The sequence below is a fragment of the Hypomesus transpacificus genome, chromosome 1 (assembly GCF_021917145.1).
Source record: "Hypomesus transpacificus isolate Combined female chromosome 1, fHypTra1, whole genome shotgun sequence".
Classification (NCBI taxonomy): domain Eukaryota; kingdom Metazoa; phylum Chordata; class Actinopteri; order Osmeriformes; family Osmeridae; genus Hypomesus; species Hypomesus transpacificus.
The window spans coordinates 10,363,321-10,377,510 of record NC_061060.1 but is presented as its reverse complement, the minus strand read 5'-3'; the positions used below and the strand labels follow the sequence as shown (position 1 = coordinate 10,377,510).

The 14,190-nt window shown below is 41.8% G+C and overlaps 2 protein-coding genes across 7 annotated transcripts; both read left to right on the top strand.

Annotated features, from left to right (window-relative positions):
* The first annotated feature begins 707 nt into the window (after positions 1–707).
* On the top strand, positions 708–4,942 carry arr3b (arrestin 3b, retinal (X-arrestin)). Its single transcript, XM_047024588.1, has 15 exons — positions 708–785; positions 1,193–1,226; positions 2,374–2,404; positions 2,522–2,582; positions 2,676–2,720; positions 2,824–3,020; positions 3,124–3,183; positions 3,310–3,386; positions 3,477–3,612; positions 3,699–3,783; positions 3,864–3,936; positions 4,149–4,286; positions 4,457–4,540; positions 4,657–4,680; positions 4,882–4,942. Exons 2-15 carry the CDS (start codon positions 1,219–1,221, stop codon positions 4,940–4,942), a joined length of 1,080 nt encoding a protein of 359 aa, XP_046880544.1. The 5' UTR covers positions 708–785; positions 1,193–1,218.
* Positions 4,943–6,483: 1,541 nt separating this feature from the next.
* Positions 6,484–13,701, top strand: rab41 (RAB41, member RAS oncogene family). Of its 6 annotated transcripts, none has more exons than XR_006955968.1 (9): positions 6,491–6,676; positions 7,588–7,646; positions 7,857–7,910; positions 9,036–9,141; positions 9,635–9,746; positions 10,160–10,253; positions 10,713–10,806; positions 11,362–11,428; positions 11,598–13,701. XR_006955968.1 is itself a non-coding variant. In XM_047018508.1 (8 exons), exons 1-8 carry the CDS (start codon positions 6,598–6,600, stop codon positions 11,660–11,662), a joined length of 636 nt encoding a protein of 211 aa, XP_046874464.1. In that variant the 5' UTR covers positions 6,484–6,597; the 3' UTR covers positions 11,663–13,701. The 6 variants fall into 6 exon arrangements, 4 of the variants coding, with proteins under 4 accessions (XP_046874464.1, XP_046874462.1, XP_046874461.1 ...); XR_006955967.1 differs by lacking the exon at positions 9,036–9,141 and adding an exon at positions 8,289–8,394 and having other exon boundaries at positions 6,495–6,676; XM_047018508.1 differs by lacking the exon at positions 10,160–10,253 and having other exon boundaries at positions 6,484–6,676.
* Positions 13,702–14,190: the final 489 nt, after the last annotated feature.

Sequence of the window (14,190 nt, the reverse complement as noted above, 5' to 3'; positions counted from 1 at the left end):
AGAATGGAATGCTTCATGTTAGCAAGTCATGGGTCACTACACATTTCTCTCTGCGTGCTCTAGGCTGATTTAGACAGGGCTTGACTGAAAGCCATCTGTTGTCCTGGCAACCACAGGAAACTAAATCCAGCTCCCTCCTGTCTATTACCAGACCATTGGAAGGGATTCCTCGATTGAATATCACCCTACAACAGACATGGACCCAGTGTAACACGACAAGAGGAAGAGAGAACGAGAGAGAAAGAGAGAAAGACAAAGGAGAGGAAAAGAGATGGAGAGGGACGTAGACTGAGATAAAGACACAGTGAAACGTTTCCAGTGATTTTGCATCTTTGATGTTATTGGCATCCCACACCACTGACTCATAATTTAAAGTACCAAAGAGTTCCAAAACTGCACACATACAGCACATGCCTGTCCAGGGGTGCCAACTGGCAAGGGACAACACCTTGTTACTATAATCCAAAACAAATGTTCACTATCCAAAGCACCCACCCTTTCAAATTGGACCTAATCCTTCCAAGTCGCATACTCTTCTTATTTTTAAATATGTCGTAGCCCAAAATACAACTGAAAAAGGTGCAGGCTAATGAATTAAGAAGATTGGGTCTAAAAGGAGCCTCCTATTGCAGCATGGGTAAGCTGAGGGGAGGTCTGTGAGGTTGATAGGTCGACGTATAAAGGAACGGTTGTTAGTGGACGCTCTCACACACTTCAAGGCATTGCACACAGAAGGATTACAGAAGACACCACTGCAGAGAATTGTCCAAGAGCCTGAGGACCAAGTGAGTGGACACACACACACACTCTCTCTCACACACACAACTTTCTGGGAAATGCCAGCAAAGCATTTCATTATCAATTTATACTATTCACAAACAAGATGTTCACCTTAGGAGGACATTTTTAGTTTATTCACAGAAAAAAAGAACATCACATTAATTGATGGCTGCGAGACATGGGATGTTAATGTATATTAAGTCAGAGAAGAATTAAGACATAAAAACCACTTGGACGTGATTTACTGAATAACCCTTCTCAATGATCTGGTCAATGGTACTGTAATTAATTTAACCTGACTTGTAAACGGGTGTGACATTGTCACTGTCCATGAAACAGGAATACTGGCAGTGTTATTTGATCATGATGATACCAGCTCATTAACAGTGTTTGTTGTGTTTTATCTTTGCAGATACTGTCACACTTCACAGTACAGAAATGTCAAAGTGAGTAGCCTTTGTTCACCCCTGCAAATACATACAATCACCAACTAGACACTTATACTGAGTTGGCTCTGAGAGGTGAAGTAGACTCCAATTGAGAAGCAGTTAAATGGTCTTAGATATTTTTCATTTTTTTATTCATTTTATTGATCTTTGGAACTATGCTAATAGACATGGAATTGCCAGATGACCTGCGTAGCCAACAGTTATGGACAAATGATCAGGAATCAAAGATCTTCCACACTAGAAGGTGCTCAGGTGTAAACACATGAGAACCCTACTGTGGTACATTAAGCACATCAGGACTTTTCACACTTTTAAATTACGGGATGTAAGTAAATCCCGATTAGAGCAGATCGCATGGATTGGATTTGAAGAAAAACTGTTTGGGAGAACAGGGGAAAGATTAACATTCCTAATCACTTGGAAGGAAAATACATAAACAGACAAGGAAGACATACACAGAACTGGTCAAACAGATCATGATTAAATAGATTAGCAGCATTGTAATAACAGAAATTTGTTTGAATAAAAGTATTAATAGATCCAATACAGACTCAATGTATTGAAGTATCTTTGAACAATCAATTTCATGTATCACTTTACGAACATGAAAGACGTGTAACGTGTTGACACTTGCACTAACATGTCACAGCAGCTGCATTTAAATAAACATTGCCATGTTAAGCATGGGTACAAATACACTTTGCTCATTAGGTCCCATTCAGATTGGACAAGTTACATGGCACTTTTTCTAGAGGGCTTATCCTTTAAACTGATCTGACAGCTAACCTCTAGGTGTAAGTCTGCCTCAATTAACCCCCAGGGTGAGATGTAGAGGAGTTCAGCCATCCCTCACAGTATCCAGAGTAGCAGCTAATGCCAATCAGTGGAGTGGTGCAGGCCCAACAGAGCTGAGATTGGGCTCTAAACAGGTTCTGGTGGCCCCACTGAACCAGACTGTGAGGCACCAGTACATTCCGACTCCAGAGAGACTGTGAGGCCTCGTTGAGGAAGTTGGGTTCTTTCAGAACAAAGAATGTCTTTGAAATTAACATTGGAAACGTACAGGGAAGGAAAACCAGCAGGTGCTTGCTTTGTGACTAGTGCAGTGATGTAATCTCTTGATTCCTTTGTCCCCGCTCTGCAGGATCTTCAAGAAGACCAGCGGCAACGGCTCGGTAAGGAACCCCTCTGACATCATTAGCATGGGACATGCTAATCAATCCATCCATGTGTATAGTACCATACACACCGAAATAACATAATTTCTCCCACGTTCTCCCCCCCCCTTCCAGCTTGCCCTCTACCTGGGGAGGAGAGACTTTGTGGACCACGTGGACAGCGTTGATGATGTTGGTGTGTAATAAAGATTTGATGATGTCACATGATCTCTGTTTCTGATATGTGTTTGTCCATACATTTGAACTTGTCTGTGTTTCCTACGCACAGATGGAGTGCTCAAAGTGGACCCTGCTGATCTTGCTGGCAGGAAAGGTAACTCCCTTTTGATATCTCTGAAACACCTTTTCCTGGCTGGGATGAAAAAAGTGCAAATTCAGGCACTGATGCCCAAGGCTCTTGATCTTTCTCTCTGCAGTGTTTGTGTCACTGGCCTTGGCCTTCCGCTATGGTAGCGATGACCTGGATGTGATAGGCCTGTCCTTCCGGAAAGACATCTGGGTCCAGCGTTTCCAGATATACCCTCCCCCTGGGGACAGCAAGCCAGCCAACACCCCCATGCAGGATGCCCTCCTGAAGAAATGTGGAGACCAAGGACACACCTTCACCTTTAAGGTCTGTTTATGCTCTCTCACTTTCCCTTCCTGACGTTGGTAGATGCCACACAGTCTATTGATTTGCATCCCACAATCCATCTCTTTACCACTCTGTGTTACAGATTCCACCCAACCTGCCATGCTCAGTCACCCTACAGCCTGCACCTGGGGATTCTGGCAAGGTACACAGACTCTCTTTAAAACACTCTCTCTCTACCTCCCTCTATCTGACGGTCTTAGTCCCTCTCTCTGTCTTTCTCTCACTCAACAGTTTAAAGCTCTAACATATTTGTCTCTTAACTTGACAGTCTTGTGGTGTTGATTTGGAAGTAAAAGGGTACATTGCCAATGATGCCGACAACCCTGATGAGAAAATTGAGAAGAAGTAAGTATATCCATGAGCGTAACTGAACTGATTTTAAGAAAGTAATGCAAGACTGTTTTTCAACCTCTTCATCTCTCTCTCTGTGCTCAGGGACACTTGTCGTCTGATCATTCGTAAGATCCAGTTTGCCCCTGATAAAACTGGAGCAGGACCCAAGGCTGATATCAGCAAACAATTCATGATGTCTGACAAACCAGTCCACCTGGAGGCCTCCATTGCTAAGGAGGTATGCATTACACTATCAAATGATTAGTCAACAAAGCCTTGTGTGAAGCCTTGTTATATCAATTGCGTATGTACCATTAATTTCAGCTGTATTACCATGGAGAGCCAATCCCAATCAAAATTAAAATCAACAATGAAACCAGCAAAGTGGTGAAGAAAATTAAAGTCACAGGTGGGTATTAAAAACTATGGTGTGAGTTTCAACTGAAATGGGAGAAGAGGATTCTAACACTACTGTTTCCTTATGACCAGTTGACCAGACGACAGATGTGGTGCTTTACTCAGCTGACAAATACACCAAAGCTATTCTGACTGAGGAGTTTGGGTAAGATAATGATGATTATCGTGCCTTTCTTATCCAGAACAGAAATGCAAAAAATATTTGTCACATTTGACTTCACAGTGGTCAAACTGAAAACCCCCTAAACCAAATGACAAATCCCACATCCCCTACTGTTATACTCTTAGCAATATTGTGCATTCATGTTGTGTTTTGCTGTGAGAGATACATTTAAACATGTTTAAATCACTGCACAGGGAGACAGTAAATGCCAATTCCACATTTGAGAAGGAGCTCAGTGTGACCCCCTTGCTGATGAACAACACAGAGAAACGAGGCCTGGCAGTGGACGGCAGGCTAAAGGATGAGGACACCAACCTAGCTTCATCTACGCTGTGAGTCAATGACCTCCTCAACCTAGCAAAGCTCTTCCATTGATCCACACTCTCATCCTCTTAGTCTGAAGGCGATGGTGGCGAAAGCCTTGGCTGCATCATCCTCTTAGAGTGGATTAAACCCACCTGCAAGCTGTCTAAAGGTCTTATGTTCTGCTGTTCTTTTTCAGGCTTCACTCTGGCATTGACAAGGAAGTGCAGGGAATCCTGGTGTCGTACAAAATCAAGATCAGCCTCATGGTGTCCAGAGGAGGGTAAGACACCATTGAACAGACCAACCTTTTCTTGCCCTTACACTTTTTTTTCATGGGAAATTGTAACATTTATACCATTATTCAACACCCCCTCCGTCTCTCTCTCACACACACAGCATCTTGGGAGACCTAACAGCCAGGTAAGAGGACAGAACAGGACAGGAGTTAATTACTTAAACAAAATGGTCCGATGAAGTACCATAAATTCTAACAAATATGATGTGATCAAATTAAATGTTAATTCACAACTCATTTGTTTCTCACATAACACAATACCATACTGCACAAACCGACATGCCATTGTAATACTATCTTCTGACAAATCTACCCTTTCTCCACAGTGATGTTGGAGTAGAACTCCCATTGATACTGATGTCCCCCAAACCGGCTGGTGAGTTGTGATTCAAATCACCATACAAGCAACAAATATTGATACAAGAAAGTGTGTTTATTGTAAAATGATGAGTCTTACTTCAGAACCCATTCTAAATCCCAACTTCTTTTGTCTTTTTCCACAATGTGCACTGTCTTATTCCTTGGAACAGATGTGTAAGTATAATTTTACAACATTTAAACACAAAGACTACGAAAGAGAGAATCAATCCATTAGTTAAACTAATTTCCACTGATGATGCATGCATGATGCATGATCATTGTTCCTTGCTTCCCCAAGCTGAAAAAATGCATACCGTTGTCTGTTACCATTTGAATAAATGGATGCAAATGGTTGCCTTACAATTTGTGCAGAGACAGACGTTGTTGGGAGGAGGGTTGGTCACACAAGGTTCTCATTCTCATGTGTGTTTGTGCATTTCATGAACTGCAGAACACTGGAATAAAAGCCCATGTAGGGCAGGTGAGGTCACTCCCAATGTCATTCCTTTCAGGCCTGACATTCACTTCTTCAAGAGCGACAACGGAAGCCATCATTGGCAGATTATTATTAACATGACACAAAACCATTGCTAATTTGTGTCAGGATTATCAGTTTAAGCAGCAGGGGTCACGCAGAATCTAAAAGCGGCAACAGGGGAATGCATTCAGGGGATGAAACTGTTTGAGCAACTGTTGCACAATAAAAAAATATTTTGTCTCTTAGATGCTTGAGCATAGCATCATAGTTATCATTTGAGCTCTTTAAGAAGTGAACAATGTTACCACATTTCCTATTGCTATGCATGTCTTGTCTGGCAAAAAGGATTGACATTGTGCTAATCACTACAACTTCTACTTCAAAGAGAATTGTTGGTCATTCTAAATTCGTCTCCGAAACAAACTAAAAGAACTGCAAATCTGACAAAAAATCCAATTCTGACAACAATATTCACAAAAGAAAATAGTTTGATTTTGGACACGAATCCAAATAGCATCCAAAACCCATCTTTCCTGGCTGTTAGTTAGTTTTTCTAACCAATATTTGATGTTGGTTGTGTTTTTCGATTCAATAAATTGCAGCTCGGCTGTCAATCTTGAGTAGACTCTCCATCAGAGGATGAAGAAGGACATGAAGGAACAAAAGCCGATGATGGACTACAGACTCTCACACACTGAGAAAAGAAAGAAGAATACCCAGACAACCAAAAAAACTAATACCAGTGGAGAGTGAAACATAGCAGATACCTGACAGAAACACATTTCAGTGTTCAATACAACAGTGTTCTTCCTTAGATTTGTTTGTGTATGTTTTTGTTTAAGGCATAATGTTACTGGCATTATCTCAAGATTGTCTCGTCTTTGCTGAGTCATTTGAGTGTAATACAATTACTTAATGTAAAACTCTTATGTCCTAATAAAATAAATATGTTTACCCCTTACTCCAGACAATTTTGGATTATTTTTGTGTCTGTTGGGTTAGTCAAAATGGATAAAGTAGCCTGTTATTAAAATGACGGGGGGGGAAATCCAGGGCAAGCACTAGGTGGCAATATCGCCCTCCTCGCATGCACACAGACAGCAACAATAGCAGCAGTGATAGCTAGCGTCATACACTAACCTGCGCTTCTCTCTACGGTCGACACAAAATAGCCAGCTAGCTGTTGTTTATATTTTAAATAAAGATGTCGACCACGACCGGCGGTGGAGAATTTGGTAACCCCCTGCGTAAATTCAAGCTCGTATTCTTAGGCGAGCAGAGTGGTAAGTAACTATAGTGTGTATTCGGCCCACGTATGCAATTATTGTGAGGTCTACTGTATTGATGGCTAGATGCCGTTAGCCAGTAAGTTAGCCAGCTAGCTAGCCTAGTGCTAGGAGCTCAGACCGATAGTCTCCTGATTTTATTTTGACATTATGGGGGGGGGGAAAGCATTTTTAGCTACCTCAAAATCTCGCAGCTAGTCACTTAACTACAGTATTTATTTAGTGAGTCTATTGTTTGGAGAATGTTTTTTTTTGCTGGCTAATAATGGCTAGGTTTTATTGCAGGCCTAGATTAGATGCAGCGACTAGCTAACTGTCTAAATAAGTTGAACTGCCAACTACTAGCTAGCTGGCTAGGTTAGCTAGCTGTGCCTTAGCCAGAAGAACTGGTTGGCTTTGCATGATCTAAGCTAGCCACGTCTTTCAGCTGTCGGATAGCTGAGCTAGCTACCCGGTTATCCCATCATTCAACCTTGGATTGACCACTTCTGCAAAAGCGTTGTCTCCATTAGAAACAAAATAATGTTGAAAAATGTTTGACAAGTCGGGACATTTATGGATTTTTGGAATACCAGTTCAGTTAGCCCGTGTATATTTCGTGTTTCATCACATCTTAAAAGATCTTTGAAGCTGGCTCCACCCTTTTGCCAGCTCAGCGTGGGTTCAGCAGTCCATATTACATCCTACGATTACAGGACGTATGAACAGACACTGTGACAACGCAAATCACTGCCAGTTTGTTTTGCGTCTGTAAAATCTGACATGCGCCAGGTCTTAGAATTAGCTACTTTCTAACTGAATACCAGCGTGTCCGTCCGTACTGTACTGCAAGCACAATTGAATTGTCTAAAAAAATCATGCATAATTGACCAACACTTAACATGACTGCACTGTATTTGTCTTTGCAGTGGGAAAGACTTCTCTCATCACTCGTTTTATGTATGACAGCTTTGACAATACCTATCAGGTAACCATCACCAACATCCTTTTGTAAACTAATAATAGCAAGTTGTTGCATATGAAAAACAAACTGACTCATGGATTAGTCATTACTTGGCTTATGTATCATTCAGAGCGGCTTTCACTTATTGCTGTGTCATTTGAGAAAACAGCACCATTCTATGTTCTGTGTCCGCTCAGTTCTTATACATGATGCGGTGAAATGTTTGTTTTGCAGGCAACAATTGGCATTGACTTCTTATCGAAAACCATGTACCTGGAGGATCGTACGGTATGAACCAACTCCTTGTTTTCTTAGGTTCTTTCAAATCAAACCGCAAACCCATTTTTAGGTGTAATATTCATGTATGAGAACCTCCAAAACACTGGATTTCATGATACGTGTGATTCTCAAAAGAAACTGCTGTTTGAAGAAACAACATTGTTATTTTCATGTTGCCATGTCACACACATAATTCATTCATTTAGCAGTTTTTGTTGCATTTGTTCCATTCCACGTGGCCCGATTGTTTTGTTTTCCTGTCGTGATCATGGTTTTCAGTTTCATAGTCACTTTAAGTTTCATTTTTGTCTCCGTCCTCACCACCATCCCCATGGCTGGGTCATGACATGTGCCCGTTTCCCCGCTTGTTGCGGTGGTCGGACACAGATCCGGCTCCAGCTCTGGGACACGGCGGGACAGGAGCGCTTCCGCAGCCTCATTCCCAGTTACATCCGTGACTCAGCCGCTGCCGTGGTGGTTTATGACATAGCCAGTAGGTATCATGTCCAAGCCTCGCCTCCCTGCCCTCTACGTACAGAAGAGGGGTAACTGGGTGAACAGCATTTCAGCAGCTTACCGACTTTACTGGACTGCATGATCAATGAGAGTAGCTCAGAACAGGAATTTTAAAAGGAATTTGGACATGTATGCCTGTAGGGCTTTAGACTTGGTCTCCTAGATTGAAACTGAAATTAGTTTGTTTTGTTTAGTAGGTGTGGCAGACAGTCTCATTGTAATGTTTATGAACATGTAGAGTGTGGAGCTTCCAGTGGCGTTGGTGCTAATGCAATGCTGTTCATGCCTAATGGGGTTCATGGGAGGAACAAAGAGGTTGTGCTCAGAAGGAGTGAGAATCTGTTAATTCTAGCTTCTTTTGTTTATCATTTGTCTAGTTTGTGTTGGTCAGATGCAGAGAAGCATCCAACCCAAAGTGAACTTCCACTAATCCGCCCGCCTGCTCATCTTGCCGTTCAAATGATTTTTCCTTATTCCTCTCCGGATGGTAATTTTTCACCTCTGCTGCCTGGCTTGCATCTCTTTTTATGTCCTTTCTCTTCTCTATTTTCTCTTTCCATCTTTTCCCTCTCCTTGTCCTCCCCCCTTTCTCCTCTCCTCCACCCCCACCCTCCATAGGTCCGGCTCCAGCTCTGGGACACGGCTGGACAGGAGCGTTTCCGCAGCCTCATCCCCAGCTACATCCGAGACTCCACCATCGCTGTGGTGGTTTATGACATCACCAGTGAGTCAGAGCCTAGAAGGCCCCGAGCAGGGCTCTCTCTATGCGACCTACAGGGAGCCTGTCACAGTGCTGCAGCAGCATTGCCTTTCGCAGCTCCCACAAGTTGCGTTGCTGCGATTACAAATAGCTTCAGAATCATTGTGTCCCTGAGCAGATTTAATAATGAATGTTATTGCTGCAACCAAACAATGGTTTTGGAGCTTTGCCCTCATAGAAACACAGCTATGTAGGAACTATTCTCCCTCTTTCCCCCTCCTTTTACTTCACCTACTGTTAACCTTTGCTTATTAACATCTGGCTTCTACAGAACACTTGTGTGCATTAACTACTTTTAACTAAAAGAAATGGCTGCTGCACTGATTTTGCTGTGTGAAGAAAGCACCCTATTACTATCACTATACCTGACCCTATTGAGATCTTGATCCAGTGGTTTCTCTGAATACACACCTGTATGGATTCTTAATCCGTTTTTTTATTTGGTTGTTCTCCTCAGATTTGAATTCATTCCAACAAACCTCAAAGTGGATTGATGATGTCAGAACAGAGAGGGGAAGTGATGTCATCATCATGCTTGTTGGGAACAAAACCGATTTGGCTGATAAAAGGTACAAGGTTGTGTAAATGGAAAGGTGGCATAGCCTTGAGTGGCTTATTATGTTCTATTTTGGTAAATGAGTCCTGTTGGATTTAAACAGCAATCACCTACATGTACTGTTTGCCAAAGCCTTGGTTCCCTCTCCTCCCCTAAATGTTTTACACCATGTCTTGTTTTGAATCATCTTTTCATTTGTATGCATCAACTATTATTATGTTGATTTCTACACAAATATTGAGATACACTATTTCATCGTCAGCTCCATTATAATTTGATCACACAGTATGTCTCTTTTGAGTCATATTTTGGTTTCATTTATTTGTTCTTTTGCCTCCTCTCCCTGGTCTGTTTCTTCATGTCACTATGATTTGGTGTTCCTCCCTCCTCCCTCCCTGCCACCTCCCTCTCCCGGGACCATGGCAGGCAAGTTTCTGTTGAGGCTGCAGAGAGGAAAGCTCGTGAACTCAATGTGATGTACATAGAGACCAGCGCCAAGGCTGGCTATAACGTCAAACAGGTTGGTTTCACGACAGCCGCACGTTTAAAAAAACAAGAACTAAATAGAAAGAAACTATTGAAATAGCACCAACGCCTCTCAAGCTGCCCATGTTGTGCCTTAGGGAGACTCATTTGTGCTGTCCAGAGTGTACGTCTTTTCATTTCTTAAATGATGTGGCTCAGAGTCAAGGCTGTTACTGTGGAGTGAGTGATGTGATATCGTTTTTTCCTGAATGGTATCCAGCCGTTCCATCTCCTCTCAGTGAAGCTGCTCCCTCTCTATCCCTTTGTCTCTCTGTGGTATGACTAAACTAACTTCTTTTTCTCGCTGAAAACCAGAATCTTTGTTTTCTTCTTACTCCCCTGTCTTTCTCTCTTTTCCATGTCTCCTTTTCCTCCTGGCCCTTCCCCCTTTGCAATGTTTCTCTCCATCTCCGTCTGTCCGTCCATCCCCACCTCTCTGCTGTCGCCCGAGCAGACAGATCACCACAGAGGAGGGCGAGCAGAGAGCTAAGGAACTGAATGTCATGTTCATTGAAACCAGCGCAAAGACTGGCTACAATGTGAAACAGGTAGACTCAAACCCAGGATAGTCTAGTCAAGGCTGCCCTCCAAGCCCACCTCCATCCCTCTGTTTCACCGCTCTAGTGTGTGCCCTGTCCTCTTTTGCTCGGTTCTTCTTCATGGCTTGTCCCGCGTAGCTCTCGTCCTTGTGCTTCCCTCCAGTTCACCCATGAGTGTTGTCACTGTCATTTGCTGATTTAGGTTGCTTCATCATTTGTGTTGACACGTTGCAGTTTTTTTTGGTCAAATTTCACAAAATATGCATGCTTGTGACTTTTCACTGTTCAGCATGGTCATACGCTGTTGGGCAAGCTCCGTCTATGATCTTTTTGACAACTTTTATTGCACAGAACAAAAATAGGCTTAGCCTTTTGTAAATTAGAAATGTCAGTAAATTAGAGTTGATTGATATTTTGACGGTATACACACAGAAGTTACTTATTTACTTACTTTTGTGTTTGTGCTACTTGAGCTGCTTTAAACGATTAGATTAAATTTGCAAAACAGTTGATTGCTTGTCTCTACCTGGCTAGCTCTCTAATAAAATGGTGGTTGTTCCACAGCTGTTTCGCCGTGTGGCTGCGGCCTTGCCCGGGATGGACAGCACACCAGAGAAGAGCAAAGAGGACAGTATCCTTTTTGAAGCTTTGCTCTTGAACTCAAGGTCACTTGTATATAGTGCTAATGTGTGTTGTCTGAGTGTCTGTCACTAAAGAGTCTTATCATGTGATGATGATGATAGTGTTGGTGATGATGATGGTGGTGATGATGGTGACCACCTTAACTCTGCTCCTCTCAGTGATCGACATCAAACTGGAGAAGCCACCAGAGATGGCTGTGACTGAGAGCAGCTGCTCCTGCTAGTAAACACACCCCACCCACCCCCACCTGACCTGCCTCCTCCCCACCAACAGCTTGTCTCTCAGTGGCCACTCTCCCCACCCATGGCTCACTGCCATCGGGCTGAGACCTATCTTTTCCCCTTTTTGACTCAGTGACTTTTCGGAGTAACCGTGTGGATGTGCTATTACTCTGTATTTAAACGGATAAGTCTGATGGAAAATGACAGAAAAAAAAATGAACAAAAAAAAATTACATTTAAAAGTTACAGTTAAAAACGAGGGATAATTTAAATGCTGATAAATTTTTCATCCAACTGCATGGCATTATATAGGATTGCAGACTGACAAATTACGGCTTTGAGTTATTATTGCACTTTTTGGAGCATCAGTGCTGTCACACACGTCAATGTTGTACAGTAACTACGTTTGAGGTTATGTCAAGTAGAACACGTGGTCAAGGCTTTAGTCCCTTGATTCATTGCTTTTGCTTCCAGTGGAGAGTATGGAAGTTGGGAAAATTAGAGTATTGACAATTATCTGTTACTGAGAACCCCCTTCTTTAGTATTCTTTGTTCCAAAAATAAGTTTGCATTTAAAGTCCACAACTTTTTTAATTATAACTTCTCTCACTGTCACGGTTGGCTCAGTTATAGCCACGTATCAAACACGGTTAATGGGACCATACATAAGGGACGTTATTTTCACGACATTATAAAAGGCATGAACAGCCAAATACCTACCTTAGTGAGTTAAAACGTGTGCAGATCATAAAGACCAGCATGTTTTCAATTATCTCTAATGGGGGAATTCTGCTAAAACAATTGCATAGCCAACCAATATGGAAAGTGTGTTATCAGAAAAGGAAAAGTATCCCAAATTAATTATAACATGGAGGGGAAAAAAACGAGCAAACTATTTATGTACACTTTAAAACTATAGCAACTATGTCACAGCCACTTTCCTTCTCAGTGGCACACTAACACATCTGGGGATGTGTGTAGAGAAACTTTCAGATGGATAGAGCTGACAACTTAGGTTTAACTTGTCCAGTGACCCATATGGCTCTTCAGAACCACCCACCATAGATATATGGTAGATCTATCGTTGTCTTGTTTTCATCACACTATTGCAGGAATAGCATGCTCATCATGTACGATATCTAGACGGTTAAGAACACAGATGCCTTGCTTGTTTGTTCACCAACGTTGTGCACTGGATCAAGCCACAATATTGTAAAGATTGAGGCCGGCTGACAAGCGTCTGGCTTCACTAGTTGTTTAGTAGAGCAGGTAGGTAGTCCCCAGATGCAGCTAATGCTTACTAACACCCTTGCTGTATAAAGTGCAGTTAAGACTTAAATGCTACTGCCTGTGCAGGACTTGGTTTTTATGTGTTTATTTATTTTAACACAAGCAAACGTGAATAACAAAAATGTCAGTTGCAGGCACGCACAACGGAGGCTGGTGTTTTATTTATTTTGTGTCTGTTTGGATGCTGTACCTGAAAGCAAACGCAAGCCTCGGTTGTTTGGGCTTTTAGCATTATGGGCCTGTGGGCACATTAGCTAGATGCTGTGTGTTTCGTCGGTGGATTGGTTTAGTCAGGCAAATGTTTCACTGTACCCCTTTCATCTTTTGACACAAATAACACATGGTCACATACAAACTAGTAATAAATTACCCATATAAACCCCACACTAAGCCTACTTTCGTGGTATCTTATTTTGGTGACTATAAACATTTTGAAATAATTTGACAATAATCAACATTATTAACTACATTATTGACTATCAACAATAAAGTGTTGATAGTCAAGTAGGCCTATTAAATTACATTGAACGACCGTATTTACCTTAACAGCTCTTCTATTGTCACTGACTGAATACTCAGCTCTGCTATTCTGAAGTGTGTCTGTCTATTTGAAATATGCTGTCTACTAGTGTTTAGCAACGTTTGTGTGAATAATGTACTTCTATTACTATCTGCTGTATAAAAAGGAGAGTTAAAGGAACACCGAAGTGTATCACATGAAACAAAATAAAGATATTTCACCAAGACTGTCCCTACGCTTCTACTCCCCATTGCTCAACAACGGTCAGAACCCATTATTGTCTGCTGTAGCAACCAGCGCTCATTTGTGTTCAGCTTTCAGGGCCCATGTCCTCCGTTATCAGCAGCATAAATGATAACAGAACTGAATTTATAGATTAGGGCCAACACGGTAACGTCAACCAAAAAGCCAAATTTACAGTCAAATAGGCCTACGGCTGAGAAAAATGCGTCACTACAATTCACAGCTGGAGAAAATAATGTGTGTGGTTCTTTGTTCCTACTTGATATGTAGACGTGTTTAACAGTGTTGGGAAAGTTCACTTTCTACATTAACTAGTTCAGTTCATGGTTCAAATCTTTTTAAATGAACTAGTTCAGTTCATAGTTAAAAATGTTGAACTAAGTTAGTTCACAGCTCCAAAAAATTAGCTATAATTTCCACAGCCCATATATAACCACATACATTATTTTATTCGTTTAACGCTTTCACTATGTGTCA

Coding starts and splice junctions, on each gene's coding strand:
- arr3b (XM_047024588.1), top strand. Junction 3,021..3,123: donor GACACACCTTCACCTTTAAG/GTCTGTTTATGC, acceptor TCTGTGTTACAG/ATTCCACCCAACCTGCCATG. Junction 3,937..4,148: donor ATTCTGACTGAGGAGTTTGG/GTAAGATAATGA, acceptor ATCACTGCACAG/GGAGACAGTAAATGCCAATT.
- rab41 (XM_047018508.1), top strand. CDS start 6,598: ATGTCGACCACGACCGGCGGTGGAGAATTTGGTAACCCCCTGCGTAAA. Junction 7,911..9,035: donor TGTACCTGGAGGATCGTACG/GTATGAACCAAC, acceptor CACCCTCCATAG/GTCCGGCTCCAGCTCTGGGA. Junction 9,747..10,712: donor ACCGATTTGGCTGATAAAAG/GTACAAGGTTGT, acceptor TCGCCCGAGCAG/ACAGATCACCACAGAGGAGG.